At 41.8% G+C, this 20,258-nt stretch overlaps 1 protein-coding gene across 5 annotated transcripts in view; it reads right to left on the minus strand.

The window, feature by feature from the left end:
• Positions 1–20,258, minus strand: part of DIP2C (disco interacting protein 2 homolog C) — a 360,625-nt gene that overhangs the window by 17,755 nt on the left and 322,612 nt on the right. For 2 of the 5 annotated variants that reach the window (XM_068559500.1, XM_068559477.1), the window contains 4 exons: positions 18,436–18,604; positions 16,247–16,417; positions 12,932–13,006; positions 1,640–1,701 (listed from right to left, as the gene is read on the minus strand). In XM_068559500.1, the coding sequence (XP_068415601.1) occupies positions 1,640–1,701; positions 12,932–13,006; positions 16,247–16,417; positions 18,436–18,604 (477 nt within the window). Of the gene's footprint in view, positions 1–1,639; positions 1,702–3,082; positions 3,113–12,931; positions 13,007–16,246; positions 16,418–18,435; positions 18,605–20,258 lie in introns of all 5 variants that reach the window. The other 3 variants (XM_068559508.1, XM_068559492.1, XM_068559485.1) reach the window with 2 other exon arrangements.

Consider the following 20,258-nt stretch of genomic DNA (forward strand, 5'->3'; position numbering starts at 1 on the left):
AGGCCCCAAAGATCAGCAGTTTTAATCTAAATGGTCTTACAAATTAGATCTTCATGTGTTTTGAGGGTCAGGTCACAGACAGAACTGCATAAATATTACTCAAACGGCGATTCTTTGACGAGCTGTTGTTCACCTTTTGAAGTTATAAAGTTTTTTTCAAATAATTTTTATAGGGAGTAAAGTAGATTTCTTTTTAAAGCCCAGAAGTTGTATTTGGAAATTTATGCCCCTGAAACACACTTACTTAATCTCTTCAGAGCTAAGTGTCTGCATTTTGAAAATGTTCTGGATGGAGCTCTGCTCTAGTGGGCCGGTATGCTCTTGGTGGGCCAGTGGTTCTCTCTGCCACCAGATGGGCTGTATCCTGTGATTCCCTGTGCATAGCAGGGTCTAAAATGAGGGCTACAGGGGCCGGGAAGCACCTCTAAGTGTGATGTGTTTAGGTGAATGCAGCGTTTCTTAGTCTTGGCACTGCTGCCATTCTGGTCATTTGCTGTGCAGCAGGAGTCTGTCCTGTGCACTGTAGGATGTTTAGCTGCATCCCTGGCCTCTGCCCCCCCCACATGCCAGCAGTACCACTCCCCAGATTATGCTAATCAGACATGGCAACATGGCAACTCGTCCGCTGGGGGCACAAGCACCCGTCTGGGAACCCCTGGTGTGAGTGGGGGTTGGTATTCCCCAGGATACCTGAGCCTGCATGGCACACCCGGCCCCTTCTCAGCCCCTGCAGCTCTGCCCCCTACACACTCACTCACACACGGGACTCAGTATCATGGAAGAACACGTTCAGCCAGGCCAGGCTGGGGGCTCCTGGTTTCCCACCCACAACTTTCACTCTGCTCTCCCAGGTACTGTGAGCACAATGCACACGTCAGTAGGCACCACGTGAGGACATGCAGATAGCAGCACAGTATCTGGCCCTCACAACACGTCCACAAGCACCTCTAGTAATTTACAAAAGGACACCTTCTACTAGAGTTCACGCTTACTATTAACACGTCATAGAAACATCAATGAATGGGCATCTCCACAACTACCCCAAAGAAATGACCTAATCAATGGGGAAGTCTACAGGAAAATGATAGAATTCTCTCTTCCCCCTCAGGCACGTCAGGAGGGACCCCTTTGGGAGCAGAAGTTCTGCTAAAGATTCTTCATCTTGTCTCCACCTTCCCTCCCTCGAGGTGAACTCACAAGCACTCACCAGCAACACCCCCTTTCGTTCTTGCTCAAGGCTGCTTAGGAAGCTGCACAGAAAGGTCACCTGACTTATATTTTAGTTTTTCATGGAAATGCCTTGACACAAATTTTCAATTCATGTAAAGAAATGTGGGCAGAGTGTTGGTATTTTATCAGGTGCAAAATGGTGCCTGACTAGAGTGTTCAAGTAAAGGACCAAGTCTTCTGGGCAGACTGTGAGAAAAAGCAACTCTGGTTGCAACGGCTCTGGGCCAACCGTTGTCATTTGTGTCTGAAAACAAGAATTTGATTGCTCCACTGGGTACCTCACGCAGTAAATGTGGAGAGTTGTGAAAGCTCGCTCAATGAACCACCTTGTTTGGAGCAGATGACTCTGCACTCCTCCTTCTAGAAGGAACCCTGCACGGCAGGCACCGAGAAGACAAAATCACAATACCTGTCGTGTCTCAGAGCTCTCATGTCCACGTAGACGGTGGTCGGATCGGGCCCCGAGGTCCCCTGCAAGCAAGGACACAGTGAGGTTAACACGAGTTTGCCTTGGAGGAGCTGGGTCTGTGCTTCCTACTGGCTAGGGAGCATTTCTCTGGCAAAGTCTGAACAAAACCCAAAAGCACTAAAACCACACCTCTCAACTGATAACCCAACTCCGAAAGGAACATCTTATTAAGATAATACTGGACTTTCACACAGCTTGACTGTCAATCACATTTATGAAAATTAGGAAGAAAAGGGGCATCTTGCCAAATAAAAGAAGGCAGAAACTAGAGGCAGCATTTGGCAAAAGCAGGTCGCCGAGGACGTGAAGCATCATGTGCTGAGAGGTTTTCACCACATGCATCCCAAAAGGTGTATTTGTAGAGCTCAAGATACTGAAGCAGAACACGTGACATGAGCTGACAGATTAAGGAAGAAGGGATAAAAGATAATGACCTTGTTCCTTCTAGTTCTACTTGTGCCTTGGTTTTCCTCCAATGCGGGAGGCCATTTTTGCCCAAGACATAAATCAGGGAGGTTGTGTGTTTACCACTGGCCATCTGGGCAGCACCCTGTGTTCTGAACTTTTTGTTTAACACAGGGTCCAGAAACCTTATCCTGGCATCTTAAATCTCTTCAAAATATATGCTGAGTTGACTTCTGAACAGTGATCTCTGCTCATGTAAGAGCAATGGCATTAAAGCTACATTACAAACCAAAATTCTATGTACATTTCTTGGGAAAGTAATGCAATACCTTGGGTAGAAAAAGACAGAACCTAAGAAAAATCTGCCAAAAAATAAGGGAGCCTCTCAGAATTTATTTGAAGAACTACACTAAAATTCTTCACGAGAGAATCTTAATCTTATACCAAAGGCACGTTTAAATATAAGAAAAAGATAAAAATAAAGACACCTTTGTTGTACCATCTGGACCCCCCGATAATCCTCCCCACAGAGAAAGCACATGCAATCAGCCTGGAGGAGGAGCTGCACTGCCGTGTGGCCACGGCGCCCTCGCTGATCTGTGACAGCTTGGGGGAGCCGTGCTACAGACCAGCGCTGAGTGGAGAAGCGGTTTGTGGTCTGAGTAATGCAAAGCACATAACCATAAGAGGCCAATTAAAAACAAACAAATCAGAAAACAGGTCACTAGAAATGGAAAATGAAATAAAACGGAGATGACCCCAAACTGATGGTATAAACGGAGGCACAGCGTTTGTCACAAACGCGAGACATCTGACAAGATCTGAGAAGTGACACCACGCTGGCCGTCAGCCCTCCTTGACCACGGGTCTAGAAGCCCAGCCCATCTCTGCACTCAACTCCTAGTCTGCCCACTGCTGGGAGCTGACGAGACGGTGGTGGTTAGCAGGCACTGGTGTGGATGAGCGGGAAATCCCTACCTTCTCGGCCAGCTTCCACAGCCGGTGGGGCTACAGCAGCAGGAGGTGGGAGCAGAGGAGAGGTGAGGACACCAGACCAACAGACACCGAAAATCCAGGACACACACAGACACATAAACAAACAACCCAACAATAAAAGTGGGATGAAGAAGAGAGAGGGGTGGGGAGGAAAATGCAAAAAGCAGGGAACAAAGTAAAAAGAAGATCAAAAACAATGTCAAATATGGAAGTCGTTAAAATCAATCACTGTACCATTAAAGGTTAAAAAAAATCTAAAAAGATGTCCACATATCCACAGAGCAACAGAGGAGAATAACAGATGACTAGCCACGGGCAGGTGGACCTGAGTAATTGCTTTCAATATGTATGGTCAGTGGGTTTTGATTTTATGGTACCTTTCTCTAGTTTCTTTTCTTTTCTGAGAAAGTGGGGAGTATGAATTTTATTGGCCAAACTTGTCAAGTGTTCCTCGTTGAAATAGTTTCAAGTTTTTTACTACAACAATGAAGGGGAGCCTGGAAGTTTGTGGATCTAAAATCAGGGTGTCTAGCCCTACTCACCTACAAGATTAGGACAAGAAAAGAGGTCAGAGTACGAGTGAAGCATTAATCAAACCTTGGGCTCCTAGGTGGTCTAGCTCAGCAGTGCGGGGAGGGACCCCCCAGTGAGCACCCTGATTTGCCCTCAGCTCTGTCCTCAGAGACGCTGCCTCCATTTCCCTCTTGTCTGCCACGGTTTTGGTGCCCACCTCTGCCCCTGTTAAAGCATCTATACCCACAGGGGAAAGACTCCAGAAAGCAACGTGGGCAAACTACTCTGATGTTGTGTGTTCCCTGGCTGACCTGGTGTCTTTCCCAAACACTCCTAGAAAACTAGAACAGGGCCGAGTTCTCCCTTGGGTGTGGTCCTGGCCCCGTCATCACAATCACTAGGTGGGCTCCAGAGACAACAGCAGCAGCAACAAAGAAGGAGCTCTTCACTCGGTTTCCTGAGGCTGCAATTTGTGAATAAAGAAGGCCAGACTGAAAAACTATCATCACTCAACTTGGAGGTAAGTCTATTAAAAAAAAAAAAAAAAAAAAAAAAGCAATGGTTCCAGATTTAAAAATTATGATTCCATCCTTCTCTCTGAGACTTCCTTCACTGTGGTAAGCATGGCTACTGCTTTCTCTCAGCATGTTTGTAAAACTGAGGCAGGACTCAAGGAAAGAGAACAGGGCCAGGAAAGGTGTGTGCACCTGGAAGGCACACACGACTCTCACTGGGTCTCTTCAAGCTGAATGAAATAATTTAAATAATTTCTCTCATGATTCTTTGAATCCCAAACATTAATTGGAACAAAACTAAGTCCATGTTCTCTCTCTAAATTATTCTAATTCACAATTTTTAAAAATAATGACTCAAAGTAGTATCTCAGAAAAAAAATACACATGACTGGGAACGAGTTGCCTATCTTGTAAATGTGTGGAGGAGATAACATCTGGAGCAAAATTGGTATACTGACTAATGAGGGAGACTGAACAAAGAGTTAATGTACAGGTGTTTCCAAGTTTCAAAAACCCTAAGGTAAAAAACGCTGAGATTTCAAGATAAATAGTAGGGAGTGTATATTTAACAAAATCTTCACTTTGCCAAAGAATGCAAGCTGGAGTTCCTTTAACTAAGGAGTATGCTCCCAAGTATTTAAAGATAACGGAATACTTCCAGAAGGGACCAGCAGGAAAGCAAAGCTATCTATTCCAACCAAAGTTTACCAGAAATGAAGACGAAACATGTTTGAAATTGCAAGTTATATTAATCAGAAAAGAGGATTAACTTTAATGTTCAGTTGTATAATAAAAAGTTACATATGGACATACAGTAAAAAATCATTTTTTCTTATTGTCATAAAAGCATATCAGTTAGGTATTAAGCACTTATTGAACTAATGAGTTATATTTAAATCTCAGCTGTAGATATACAGACTCACATCCCAAACACAGCACAGCCAATTCAACACAGTACTTATCTGAACACCTCGGCTGAGTGGTACTTTTCTATTCAGCAACTCACATACTATAGCGTTAGTACAATCTAGTATTAGCACATAACTCCTTAAGCCTAAGTAGCAAATTCTACGTAGAAACGTGATATAAAGACACAGTTCCAGAGTACTGACATTGGGCATATCTACTGTGTTGGTGTTTGAGGAGTTGAGGGAGTTTCCCATAACTGGGGGCACAGGAGGCAGCTCTGCAGGACTGGATTCCAGCAGGGTATGGGCACAGCAAAGTGGTTCATCAGTGGGCTCTTCCTCCCTGAACTTTAAGCAGTGTTTCTGCCTGCATGACCCCAAGCCACATTCTTTGGTCCTCCTAGCAGATCTGTGTATTAATAATGATCTTTTCACTATTTTAACTGAGATTTCAGCTTTCTTTTGATAAGCACTAGTATGGTGCAACTTTTCCATGCTTATACCTTTCATCTATTTGTGTCTTTATTTTTAAACCATGTTTGTTTTAGGCTATATATAATTGGGTCTTGCTTTTTAAAAATCCAACCTCATGATCTCTGCGTCTTAAATGAAGCGGTAGAGGATTTATATTTATTAGATTATTGATGTGATTATGTTTAAATCTATTTTTTGTTGTTTATAATTCATCCCATCTATCCCCCCCCACCTTTTCTCTGCCTTCTTTTATAGATCCATTCTCTCTCCTCTGTTGGCTTATTAGCTACAACTCTTTGTTTTTCTAATTTTAGTGGTTACTTTATGGCTTATAGCATACATCTTTAATTTTCCAGTCTACCTTCAAGCGATATTATACCAATTCACATGTTGGGAGAACCTTATGATAGTATACTTCCATTTTTCCTTCCCAAACTCTGGGCAGTTGCTGTCATCAGTTGACTTTTATACATGATATAAACCCTACAATATATTACAAGTTTTGTAAAGGCAGTCAATTACCTTCTAAAGAGACTTAATAAGAAAAAAATCTTATATGTTTACCTATGCACTTGCCATTTCCAGCATTATTCATTCTTTTGTATAGACCCAGATTTCAAACTGGTATCATTTCCCTTCTGCCTAAAGGATTTCCTTTAATATTTCTTGCTCTGTGGGCCTGCTAGTAGTTGATTCTCAGCTTTTGTATGGCTAAAAAAAAGTTTGCTCTTGAAAGATATTTCCATTGACTACTATGAAATTCTAGGTTGACAGTATTTTTCTTTCAGTATTTAAAAGCTGTTTTCCACTGTCTCTTTGCTTACATTTCTGACGAGAAGTCTGATGTCATTCTCATCACTGTTCCTCTGTAAACTGATTTTTTTCATCTGTCTGCTTTTAAGATTCTCCCTGTACCACTGGTTTTGGGCAATTTAGTTAAGCAGTTTCCTTCATGTTACACTAGAGCAGTGGGATTTGTGGGTTTATAGTTCCATCAAATTTGATCTATTTCTTCATGTATTTTTTTCTAGACCGCACTCTTCTTTTTCCTCTTCCATGGGAACTCCTATTATATGTATACTAAGTCCCTTGAAGTTTCCCCAGATTTCACTGATGCACTTTCCATTAAAAAATATTTTTTTCATGTTTCATTTTGGAAAGTTTCTATCTGTTCAAGTTCACTAATCTTTTCTTCTGCCATTGATTCCATCCAGTGTATTTTTCATCTCACATATTATAGTTTACATTTCTAGAAGTTCAATTTGAGGTTTCTTTTAACTTTCCATGTCTTTTCTTAACTTTCCGAATATGTGGAATACAGTTAAAATAACTTTTAGTGTCCTTGTCTATAAATTCAACATCTGTGTCAGTATGGTTCAGTTTTGATTGACTAATATTTCTCCTCATTGTGGATCTGTACCTGCTTCTTGGTATGCTTGGTATATATTTTTTTTTGGCTGCACTGCGTGGCATATGGGATATTAGTTCACTGACCAGGGATCGAACCCATGCCCCCTGCTGTGGAAGTGCAGCGTCTTAACCACTGGACCGCCAGGGAAGTCCCTGCCTGGTAATTTTTTATAGGATGTCAAACACTGTAAATTTGACCTTGCTGGTCACTCATCCCACTGTGTTCTGGCTTCCCTTGTATCTGATGAGAGTTCAGCATCATTTTTATTATTGTCCCTCTTACATAATACATCTTTATTTTGTAGCTGCTTTAAGATTGTCTCTGCTGTTGGCTTTCAGCACTTTGGTGACGATGTGTGTAGGTGTGTTTTTTCAAGCTACTGTGCTTGGCGTTCACTGAGATTCTTGAATCTGTGTGTTGGTATCTCTCATCAGTTCTGGCCACTGTGTCTTTAAATTGTTCTTCTGTCCCATTTTCTCTCACTCCCTCCTTCTGGGACTCCTATTACATGCATGTTAGACAACCTGCTATTCCACAGATCTCAGAGACTATCCCATTTTATTTTCATTCCTGCTCCTCTTGTGTTTCAGTTTGGATAACTTCTATTGACTGGATTTCAAGTTCACTCACTGACCCTTTCCCTGCTGCATTCAGTCTGCTATTAAACCATGAGGAATTTTTATTATTAACACTGTGGTTTTCATTTCTAGCATTTCCATTTGGCTCTTTTTTGTGGTTTCTATCTTTCTGTGATATTCCTCATCTCTCCAGGCAAGGTGTATACCTTTCCGACTAGATTCTTTAACATATTTATATAGCTATTTTAAAGTCTCTGATAAATCCAACATGTCTATTCTACTGACTCTATTGACCATGTCCTTTCATGGCCATGTATCCTATTTTCTTTCTTCGTTGCATGTCTTTTAGATTTTGATTGTAAAGCAAACACTGTGTTTAAAAGCACAGTGGAGACTGAAGTAAAAACATTTACCCCCAGAAAAGGGCACACTCTCTCCTGTCAGCCCACTAGTTTGTGTGTCTGAGTGAGCTTGATCTGGGATTTGTGGCAACATTAGATTTCATTCATGCTGGCTTCCCATGCCTGTGAGCAAGATCAGGACTTTGGATCTGAGCACTAATAAGACTCTGGATACCTCTTTATGCTTTATAGCCTAGAGGCTTGCTTTCCAAACTGTGGGAGATCTCTTTCTGCTTCACAGCTTGGCTGCCAACTTTCTGCATGACTGGCTGCTTCTCTTTCCTCTCCATTCTGCTGCCCAACCCCTAGCCTTTGGAAGGCAAAATCTGCACTTGGTGAAGGCCCTGGGGGCCTGAGAGAGATGTGCTTGGCCTCCCTGTCCCACCTCTGTCTTTGGAGTGCAAGGGTGGTGCACCAGATGATCTGAGGCTCTCTAGAGAGGGGCTCTCAGCTTTTCTGCTCTCCTTCCAGCCCTCAGGACCTCTGCTTTCCACTCACTGAGGAAATTTTTTCACTTCCAGGGCCCCTCCTCAGACTTCAGAGACCTGTTGCTTTGACTCACCAGAGGCCCACAGAACCGCAGCTGGATTCTCTCAGCTCCTGCTCTGTTCCTGGCTTTTGCATACTGCCCTCTGGAGTAGGTGAGGTCTGTGGGGAGTCGGTGGGGGGTATGCAGAATGACTGGGCTGGGGGTCCCTGGGATTCTCATCCTCTTGCCAAGCTATTTACTGCTGTTAATGTTCTCAAAAAAGTTTGGCTGGTTCCTGCTCCCCTGTAAGGGGTGAAAACAATTGTAGGTCTCTTCTCTCTGAAAGATTTAGTTCATTTAGATTTCTCTGAATCTTGGCTCTCTGCTGAATTTTAAAAACTATGATTTTGTGTATTAGCCAGATGGTTTCAATAGTTAGGGCTGCAACAACAGTCTCTTGTGACTTATACATCCTAATCAAAAAATGGAAGTCCAGCAGGGAACTATAGGTATATTCAGTATCTAAGGGAAAAAAAGGGAAGTCCAGAATCCTTTTTAATGAATGTATTTTTTGCTAAAATTGTGGTTAGTATTAAGCACATTGATTGATTTAGAAACTGGTATCAGGAGTGGTTGTCAGGAAATAGGGATCTGAAATTGATTAGTTGGTTTGGTAAAAGCCAAAGGGCAGAGAAAATCCAGCTCATCTGCCAGGCTGGACTCTGCAGATGTCCATGCCATGCCCTGGCAAAATGGGTAATTAAACCACTTTCACAGGGGTCAGCAAACCCCTGTTTTTGCAAAGTTTTCCAGGAACACAGCCTCACCCATTCATTTAAACATTATCTGTTTCTGCCTTGAGCTACAGAGCTGAAAGTCCCTGAGAAGAGACCACAGACTGCAGGCCCAGCTCTTCACTCTCTGGCCTGTCAAGAAAAAGTGCCCCAAAGGCTTGTCTTGGGGACCGTTGATCCACAGAACAACGTGAAAACATAGTGAGACAACCCAAACCAGAGGGAACATCTGATTGAGAAGCTTGTGGGTTCAACATCACAGTCTACTAGGACCCCGAACTCCTCATGTGGTTATTTCTGAAGCCCCTGAATGTTCAGATGGAGAGACGTGCTTGGCTATGGCAGTTCCAGCACTGATTCTCTATTCCATGCGGTGCCCCCGTGCCCAGCACACATCAGACATCTGTGGTGGTGAACGTGACAATCGAGTCTATGGCTTACAGAGGATCAGTGACGGAAGGGCCACCAGCTGGAAACCCTGGACCTGGCCACAGTTGTCTCTTCTGGACAGAGGAAGGGAATGGTATTGGTTGCAAGAGTGAAAACTGCATTGTGGTGGGGTTTTGTGGGGGAGGGGTGATGGGTAAGAACGGGATGAATGTAGCCTTTGGTCACTCCTTTTTTGGTCATCAGGCATCAGAACTCTTTTTGTATTTGGGGGAAGTCCTCCACTTTTGGAACCTGGTTGGATACAAAGCCTCTGTCCCTCTGCAGTAACTAAAAACATCTGCCACTCTCCTGCTCAGCTTTCCTGGAAGCCAGCCTGTGGATTACCAGCCTGCCAGGTAGCTGCCTCTATTCACAGCAAGAGGAAGCACAAATGTTCTTGCCCTTGGCGACGGACGCGTCTGCGACACCACCCAGCAACCTTTTAAGTTACCAAAGAAGGTTTCTGCTGCCTACAAATTAGAACCCTGACTGATATACGGGTAATTGAGAATACAGGTCCCATGACCTCAAATGTTAATTTTCATTATCTGGGACAACATACATCAACAGGAGAGGATGTGGAAGTTCTGTGGATGTGACAAATTCCCTGGAGCATGGGAAAACCCCAGAGGCGCCTCACTTATGTTCACTTCCCTCGTCTAAAAGCAGTGTTGGGAGAAAATGAATTGGGGGCTCAAATGAATGAGTCTTATTATAACTATTAATTTTATCTTGAGAATTACTTAAGATCTATGTCACCCTGAGCCTTCCACTTTTTTTTTCAACAATCAATGACTCTACTTCTCATCATGAGGGTGGCTGTATTTCTCTTTCATTGTGTGAGTTTCAAGATTTAAGGTTTAAGACCTTAAGGTTTCAAGATTTAAGACCATAACTGTTAATATTGGTTTAATTCCACACAGCTATTTATAATAAAGCTTTCCTCAGATAAATTAATCGTTATTTTTCTGTATAATAAAGATCAAAGTTTCTGTTTAAAGTGGCCTAAAAGTTTTTTCCTAATAAAACAAAAATTGAGATTTCTTTTGGAAAGCAGAACACCTCATTTTCCCCTCCCTTCTTCAGCTGGTGAGGAGGATGCTAATTTTTGTTACCATGAACTAAATTTCTAAATCTAATACATCCAAAGACCTTTCAAGCTTATACTTTTGAAAAGAGTAATTGTGGATGAAGCACAACATCTCTTTTGATGCAGGTTAATAAACAAGTGGCACTTCCTAACAGAACTAAGGAAATTTATGTTAAAGCCAATCTCACAAGTCGTAATTTGATCTTTCTAATGCCCACTTTTGTCATAAGTTCAATAAATCAAAAGTGCTTTAAAGTCATTTTTACAGATAAATATTCTGGGAAATGTCATTCCTAAGTATAACAAATGGCTCATACTTCTAAATTTCTTTCTTCTGCAGAGTCTAAAATACTCTGCAGAAATCAGAGTCATGTAAAACCAGAGTCATCCACACTGAATTTTATGAGTCCATTCTTTTGCCATTGAACTACGTCAAAAGGACAATTGCAAAATAATTAATGTGTCAATTCCTGCCTCAAAATGATAAATGGGTAAACAAGTCACTCGGTTTCTAAGATATAGAAGCCGAAACAACAGCATCACAGAAATTATGACTGTCTCAATTTTCTGTTATTCTACTTTTGTGATTGCCTCATATGTAAATGTTTTAAATTGCTCATTTGCGTACTTGACAATGATGTATTTGTCAATTTGCATGATTTTCTCTCATATTACAAGAAACTAGGGTTTCATGTCACAGCCCATGAAAGCAGGCATTGCGGAGTCCCTTTGTGGTGGCCCTGACTCTGTTCCTAGTACCCACCCCACCCCACCCCCCTGCCTCCCCACCCCCTGGTGACAACAGACTGAAGAACAGCATCTAGCACACAGATGCACATCTTCTGAGCTGCTTGATTTAGGTCACACGGAAATAGGGGGTCTGATTTAAAATGTTCCAGGAAAGCAGTCAAAAACCGAAGGCAGGATATCCTGCCTGTTTACAGTTCAATTTTGTAAACAGTTTACAAGGCTGTTATTTCACTTGGATAATAAACCACATGGAACTGGCACCTGACAAAATTGCAAAATGTGAGATTTCTTTAACATGTTGCTCTGTTTAGATGACACAGTCAGTAGCAATGCCAGTTCTGTTTCCGGCAGCTGTTTTTATTTCCCTGCTTTGTCAGGAAAGCTCACTTAACTTCTCTGAGCCTCAGTTTCTCTCCTCTTAAAACGGAATGACCGAGCTTGCTCTCTGTGAGTTGTAGGAAGCTCTAGCCAGATGCTGCCTGGAATTGAATGGTGTGACACATTTGTGAGAGAATGTTTTTTTTTTTTTTTCTTTTTTGGGCATGAATGTCTTTTTTCTGAAGGTGCAGGCCCTGGAACTACTGTTTGAGATGAAAATGCTGCTGGAAGCTTGAAGAGCAGCAAACCTTTGATTTTCATTTCATTTCATTTCACTTAATTTCATTTCATGATAACTTACAAATGATGCTGTGAGTTTTTACCTGATGAAGATTCACATGAGTTCATTTCAGAGAAATTTCAGGACTGCTATGTACTTACTTCCTTCAGGAGGCTTGAGGCTAACAAAAAACACGCTGAATTTCTCAAATGTGAAGCATATTTGCAGTCAGAGGAGTCGACACCCAGTACTTTCACAAAATTCAGTCTCAGGAAGTGACTGTGTGACTATGTGAGTCGTGTACTGGGTTCTCTAAGACAGTTTTTCACAGAGCAGGGGGATGCAAGTTGTTTATGTACATAATTGTGAACTATGGCAGACAGCATTAAGTGGGAGGGATGACCTGCCAAGGGAATTCAGAGGAAGGAAAGTATTCCTAGCTGGAGGAATTGAAACATGACACCTGGAAAGAGAAGCAGGCTTTTGCCACACGAAGAAGGTGGAAGCCCACTTCAGGCAGAGAACAGCCTGAGTCGCGGCATCAGGAAGTAAAAGCATGAAAGACTCTACGGTAGAGAATGTCATTTAGCATAAAATTGTACAAAGGGGAGAGAGATGCTCGGGCTGGATCGGTCGGCGTGCCATTGATGAAGTAAACACAAGCCCTGATTTATCTCACATAAGTTCAGAACCTTGTGCATCAGATGCGTCTCATTCTGCAGTTACAGCACCCTGCCCGCTGCACAGCCCAGCCTCCCCAAGGCCAGGGGGCACTTCTGGAAGGGGACCCACGGACGCTAAAAGTGTGGTCCCCAGCGAGCGCAGCTTGTAAACCCCACATGGCTCGGATGAGGCTCCATTCCTCGTCTGGACAGCGTCCTTCGCGTCCCTACCCACATACCTCGTGGAGATGGAGACCTGCCCTCCTCCTGCAGGGCTGCCCTCTACCTGAGCACTCGGGGTCCAGTCGAGGGCCCTGAGGAAGGACGACAGGCGATCCAGCTGAGAAAACATGTCCTCAAACAACAACAAATCAACTGAAAACAAATACGCCCACTCACTGATTTCACATATATTGGTAATCCTTGTGTTCCATAAGGAAAACGGTGTAAACTTTTCAATGTCTTTAAACGTTTAGGACGGGTTTGGAATTTAGGAACTATCCCAGCATTTTTTTGATTTTTTTTTACATCAAGGGCGTAATGGTGCTTATCTCCGGGTATGACTTATGAATGTTATTTACTTATTGGCTAGTCTGTATTTTCTGATTTTGTTTCCTAAAATAAATATTCTTTTGTAAAAATAATCTATAAAAAATTCATAACTTTTCAGGTTGTTTTCCTTATTTCTTTGTCTAAACATTCTTAAAAATTCAGTTTTAGTATACTTAACATCTTTATTAGGCATTTATTATGTGTCAGGCCCTGTAGAAACACAATGGGAACAAGAGACATGGGACTTCTGCCCTTAGACCTCAAGCTATGCCTGCTCTGTTTGCTTGGGACCATAATCACATATTTTTTAATTTCTGCAAAAATTAATAGAAAACAAACATTTCCACTGAGCAGCCCTGCCTCAAGGCTTCTGCACTTGATGCTGCCTTTGCCCAAATTTTTGTACGTTCACCTCAGAGGGCACTTTGCTGAAATGTCACCTCATAGAGAGGCCTTTCTTGGCTACCCCTCCTAAAATTGCCTCCTGTGTGTCTCCTTTACCTTCTTACTTTATCTTTACTAAGAATAGTTTACTCACTTACTGAAAAAATCATCTGTGTTTACTGTCCATCTGGTTCCATGAGGGCCAGAACCGTGTCTTGCACTCATCTGAGTAAACTCTGACTTAGGCTGACACGAGCTACTCACAGGATGGAGTGTCGCCGAGAGACACCATGTGTGCGGTTACGGGGTTCTGCTCGCAGCCTGCTGGGTCCTGCCTCCCCAACGCCAGAAAACTCCGTAATCCCGACGCACACCTGGCCCCGGGGTTGGCAAGGATAGACAGTCTGCATTCCTTAATATGATACACTTAATTTATTTGATTTATCTCTACTATCAGACACATTGATATTTTCAGCTATTTTCTAATACTGACCATTCAGAAAAAGAAAAACTGGCTGAAAATTAGTTGAGAGTGAAGCACCCAAGTAGAAAAACTTAAAATGTACAAAAACACTTAAAGATGCTGTCAACATTCCAGAACAGCACCATGACCCGTGACTGGGGATGTCAGCTCTGATGTGGGCATCATACTGACGGAACTGTTTTCTAGAAAATGAATATTTATTCTTTTTATTAGGAGTATAGAACTTAATTTATTCAACATTCTTACAACACACATTTATTAAATATTTACAAAGCACCAGGTACGGTTCTAGGTGCTAAGGACACAGGAATGATGGAGCTCGTATTTTAGGCCACAGAGGTGGCGAACACCTGTGTGCCAACTTCATTCTCGGCTTCTAACCCTTATTTTCTGTCACCTCTATCTTTTCAACTACTTTTAGTGTTATTTTACTTTCCCTACTTAATCTATTGCTTCCCTATAAAACTTCTTAAAACATTTTGGATCAAGTAGATGGAAATAAATGAAAAATAAAGAGGTAAATAACCGTTAAGTGCTCTATTTCTAGTATCTACAAAGTTTTAATTCTGTATAACAAAGTGTAGTAGAACTTGCTTTGTTGCCTGTATGAAGTGGACAAGTGCTAAGTGATATTATGTTAATATGGGATCTATTCTATGCCCTTCTCCCTTCATCTGCCAACATTCTGAGAGAGAGAGACAGAAGAAGAAATACTGTGGCCAAGAGCTTGTCTCTCATGGATCCCTGATTTTTTCCCCACTACTTGCAGGAGAAGGGAAGCATTACATCATCCTATGGCTGAATTTATTTAAGAAGTGGATTTCTGTATTTCTCATTTCTCCTCATGGAACAGATGGCTAGAAACATTTAAGCAGAACGGATCAAGGTGAATAGGAAAAGAAAACTTCAATATTTAAAGAACTAGTTTGGCAAGATAAATCCAATTCTTCAGATTACCTGTTAGAAAAGGGAATGAATTTCAATCACAGAACAAGGTTCAACTGACTCTTGAGAGGACGCTGGTAGTTATAAATTTTTAAAAATGGAGCTAATTCAAAGAGAAGGAAGACAGAGGCAAAGGAACGCCAATGAAAATCAGAACAGCTTCCTGTAGCTAATTTTTCTGAAGCGAGCTCAGCAGACTGGTCACATGGGGAGAGCCCTTCCTCTCCAAAGTCCACGCTGAGTCCAGATACTGGGAGCACTGGCCGGGAGACAGCTGACCAGGAGCTTCCCGAGATCTCCCAAGGGGAACCGTAAGCAGCATCTCTGGGTTGTAAATGGGAGAGACAGTGGGTGGGCAGGGAGGGGAGATCAGGAGCCAGCTTGTGTCCTCTGTCCTCCACTCCAGCACCTGCTGTGAGCAAAGTTCTTGTCCTTTTAATATGTTCCAGGAACAAAGCCTGCAGCTGAGCCCCGGGCTGGCTTGTTTTGGATGAGGCTGCCCAAAGGGCACTGGGAACAGATTCCCATACGACTTTCCTTTCCTTCATGGACTAGATCTCATGTTAAGAGTTCAGAGACGGAAAGGAATAGTGAAGATGGTCTGAAGTGGGCTAATGAAGAGAAAGAAAGAAAACAAGCATTTTTTTTTTGCCACATACAATGCAAGGCTATCTTACGAGGGCAGCCTCACTTACAGCTCTGCCTTAGAAATGCAGCCAAAAGTATATACTTCAATGTCATCACAGCCACAAATTCATGAATCTGCTTCATGTCCTGGAATTCTTCCTACAGAAATTACTGTCTGCATACAAGAGACTAAGTACTTCAAGAGACAGGATTTCTTGCCACAATGAAACATTTGTTTAGTATCTCATCTTTAAAGAGCCTGACTTCACAGGTCTTGACAAACTGCTACTCATGTTACAAAACTTAAAATGTCCCAGGACAGAATAAGCCTGTGAATGCTAGTTATGAATAATGGTTACTGACAAATGCAGACTATAATTAAAAACAAAACAAAACAAACAAAAAAAAAGTGTATACCAACCACATGCATTTGACTGAAAGATACCTTCTAAATGTGGGTAAGCATCAGCAGGGGAAATGGTGTTGAGCAGTGTGGCGCTGTATGCCTGTCTTTAAAAGTCACTCTCTGACTCACGCACTTACTGGCATCAAGGAAACTCACCTGCAAGCAAATCGCCAGGTTCACTCTACAGCCAAACGAGGTGCTAACGGCCCGTGGATGGAGGCCCAGGTCTTTAAACAGTTTTGAGAATGACTGGGTGAGTGCTATTCGGGGCCGTTCTTCTGCCACCACTACACAGGTCCGCACGCGGGACAAGTCCAGTCCTCGTGCCTAGAAATAACGACAGCAGTAGGAGGTCAGCCTTGCCAGTGTTAGGGGTGTGACCTGCAGGCTCCTTACCCAGATCTGTACAACAACAGAAACTCCACACAGATATTCATTCATTAATGTGTCTGCACCATTAACCAAAATGGTGTAGAACATATGTGTAAATAAAAAAAGTCCATATCGGTAATCAAGGATGCCATTACAAACATATTTTAAATAATTCAAGAAGCATAATGAGGAGAAAAGTTGAAGAAAAACAAGGTGTGGATAAAATAATTAAAGGACAGGGTTTGGGGAAGAACAGAAGCACTTGTATACACTCCTGCCAGCATGGATACACAGGAACATCCATCGGAGAGAAATGAGAAACCTGCTTTTAATATAGGAATGGAAAATGAAAACATCTGGGCAGCTTCTTAAACACAGCTCTCCTTTCATGTCCTGAGACGTAAAAGGTCCCAGATAAACTGTCGCAAGGAAGCACAGCTCAGTTCTGCCCAAATCCCATCAAGTGAACGAAATGGCAACACCCCGGGCAGGAAATGAAGTGCCTTAAAAGCACAACACTCCCAAGTGGAGTCGAGGAAGAGCAAAACGCGCAACGGGAGTGGCAATGAAACAGGAAGCAAGGGAGCGACAGGGTCTCCATCCCCACACGGGACAGTTGCCAGGGCCATCAGCGTCCTGGAGCGCTGACAAGGGCACCTGAGCTGAGGAGGGACACAAGTCAAGATAACGACAATCTTCCAAACGTGCAGTTACACAGGGAAAATTAAGTCCGGGTAACACGAATGACCCTCGACACATGCATGTTTTGGGAGACAATGTACCCTGGGCTTTGAGATGGTGCTCCTGGAGCCACAGATTCAAAATTTGGCTTCAAAGCTTACTAAATGTAAGAACTTGGAGAAGGTGCTTAATTTCTCTGTATCCTAAGTTTCCTCATCTTTAAAATGGAGACAATAACGGATCTATTTCAGAGAACTACTGAAAAGGTTAAATTAATCAATATGTAAAGTGCTTAGAAATCACTTATTATTTCATTTGGTTATTTATAAATGCACCTATAGGTAAAGTTCATGAAACGTACTCAATCATTTTATAGCATAATACAGGTGGACATGAATAATAATTATGTTTTATAAATTTCCTTTCCTGCATAAACATATAACTTCAAGTAATATTTATTTATGTAGCTTAATATCAAAATTATCTTGCATTTTGCTTTCTTGTTCAAGCTTAATGCACTAGGTCTGCACAGGAAAACAAAATTCAGAAGAGAGAAATATATTGCTTTACTAATGGCAAGTGTGTAGATAATTTGTATGTGTACATACATACACACAAATATAATCTGTGTATATAACTATATACACACACTCACACATATCTGAGCATATAAACAGTGAATAGTTGGAATATTAACCAAAATAGGTCATATGATTATTCTCTCCTAGTTACTTGAATACGAACTACATAATTTACTATGAAAATATGTCTATCAAAAAGTCCTTGGCTTAAATGAAGGGAAATGTTGTTATTGTTACATAGTGGTAATTGAATATTAAAAAATAAAACCAAGCCACTGTTCACTGGATTGTAAAAATGAATTTTGGTTAGGACCCAGATCTACCAATCAGGGTCCTCAAGGAAAACGAAATGAGTGGCTAAATTTAGACATATGACTCGAACCCCAGCATTGGACTAAAACTAACTGCACTCAAGAACTGAATCCACCAACAAATCTAAAGGCAATTCAGGACCCTCCAAGTAGCCCTAACAGAATTAAAGACATCAATAACATACACTCTGACCTCTAATTCTGGCAGTGGGAAAATATCCATGTTATAAAGCAAGGTTTTCAGGTGAAAACAACTTCGTCAACCTCAGGTGACAGCAGACCGTATGTCGGCTTTTCTGAAGGATCATTTAGCCTCACCACACCTACTCCACACCCTCTGACACTGGTGCTTTCCCAGGACGCTGGCAAGTGTCCCCCAGGCACTCTGAGGGCTGCTTACCTTGAGGGATTCTGTCTGCGAGCCCAGCCCCTTGGTACACAGTTCCATCACTGAGTAGGAGCAAAATGTATCCCGGACTTTGTACTGACTCACGGCAAGCAGCCACAAGGCAGGGTTGGTCTCCAGCTCTGCAGGCGGGATGAGGATGGACTGGTGCCCGGAATACACGCTGCAGAGAGATGGGAGGGCTCAGTGAGGATGGAGAAGGGGGGACCAGCCAGCCTCTGAGAAACACCTACTGTCCATTTGCAAGAGGGGACAGTCACACCAACTCTACTCTCCGGTATTTGTAAATATAAAGCAAAAGCGTGTTTACAAAAACATTCTGAAAAATACGAAAGAACTATGGGATTATGATCTGCAGTTACTGCCATTTTGAGCACTCACTGAAAGATCTCAAAGCTCTGATGCTGTTAGGTTTTTCTCAAAACTGCTATATTCACAGAATGGACTCTCACAGTGGGAAACACAGGACTGAATTTTGGTAAAAAGGTCTGGAAGTTCAGAACAGGAGTTAGCAAACTAGATGCTGCCTGGTTTTGTAAATAAAGTTTTATTGGGACACGGCCCTCAGTCCTTGCAGTACCACCTGCAGTGGCTTTCACATCAACGGGCAGAGCTGAGAGTTGCGACAGAGACCATGGAGCCTGAATATTTACTAAACAGCCACTTGAGGAAAAGCGTGCCCAACCCTGGTTCAGAAAACTGACATCCAGAGTAAATAAAAGGAAACTAAGACAAATAGAAGAATTAGGATTATAATTTTATTTCAGAATGATCCAATCAGATTACCAAACAGAACTAAGGAAAATACAATCATTCTCTAATTTTACCTTTACGTTAGAGAGCACGGGGAGAGAAACAAGAGGCTACATATTTTGTTTCACCATTAATTAATGGGGCAAGTGTGATTTTAAGATAATGAAGTATTTGCCAAACTACATTTTCAATGGTATTAATTTTGTTTGGTTTATGGCTACAAATCAACATTATTAGATATCATATGCTACAACAGAACATCCTTGATAAACTACCTTCTAAGATTTAAGTAAAAGAGATTTTCTTTTTTTTAAAATTGAAGTATAGTTGATTTACAATGTTGTGTTAGTTTCAGGTGTACAGCACAGTGATTCGGTTATACACATATATATATATTATATATTCTTTTTCAGATTATTTTCCCTTATAGGTTATTACAAAATATTGAGTATAGCTTCCTGTGCTATACAGTAGGTCCTTCCTTGTTGGCTATTTTATATATATAGTAGTGTGTATATGTTAATCCCTCTCCCCACCACTTTCCCCTTTGGTAACCATAAGTTTTCTATGTCTGTGGGCCTATTTCTGTTTTGTAAATAAGTTCATTTGTATCTTTTTTTTTTTAGATTCCACATATAAGTGATACCATATGGTATTTGTTTCTCCCTGGCTTACTTCACTTAGTATGATAATCTCTAGGTCCATCCATGTTGCTGCAAATGGCATCATTTCATTCTTTTTTATAGCTGAGTAATATTCCATTGTATATATATACCACATCTTCTTTATCCATTCATCTGTTGATGGACATTTAGGCTGCTTCCACGTCTTTGTAAATTTTCATGCTACTGTAAATAGTGCTGCAATGAACAGCATGCATCTGGGGTGCATGCATCTTTTAAAATTAAGAGTTTTCGCCAGATAGATGTCCAGGAGTGGGATTGCAGGAACATGCAGTAATTCTATTTTTACTTTTTTAAGGAACCTCCACACTGTTTTCCATAGTGGCTGCACCAATTTACATTCCCATCAACAGTGTAGGAGGGTTCCTTTTTCTCCATACC

Source organism: Eschrichtius robustus, chromosome 1 (genome assembly GCF_028021215.1).
Source record: "Eschrichtius robustus isolate mEscRob2 chromosome 1, mEscRob2.pri, whole genome shotgun sequence".
Taxonomy (NCBI): Eukaryota; Metazoa; Chordata; class Mammalia; order Artiodactyla; family Eschrichtiidae; genus Eschrichtius; species Eschrichtius robustus.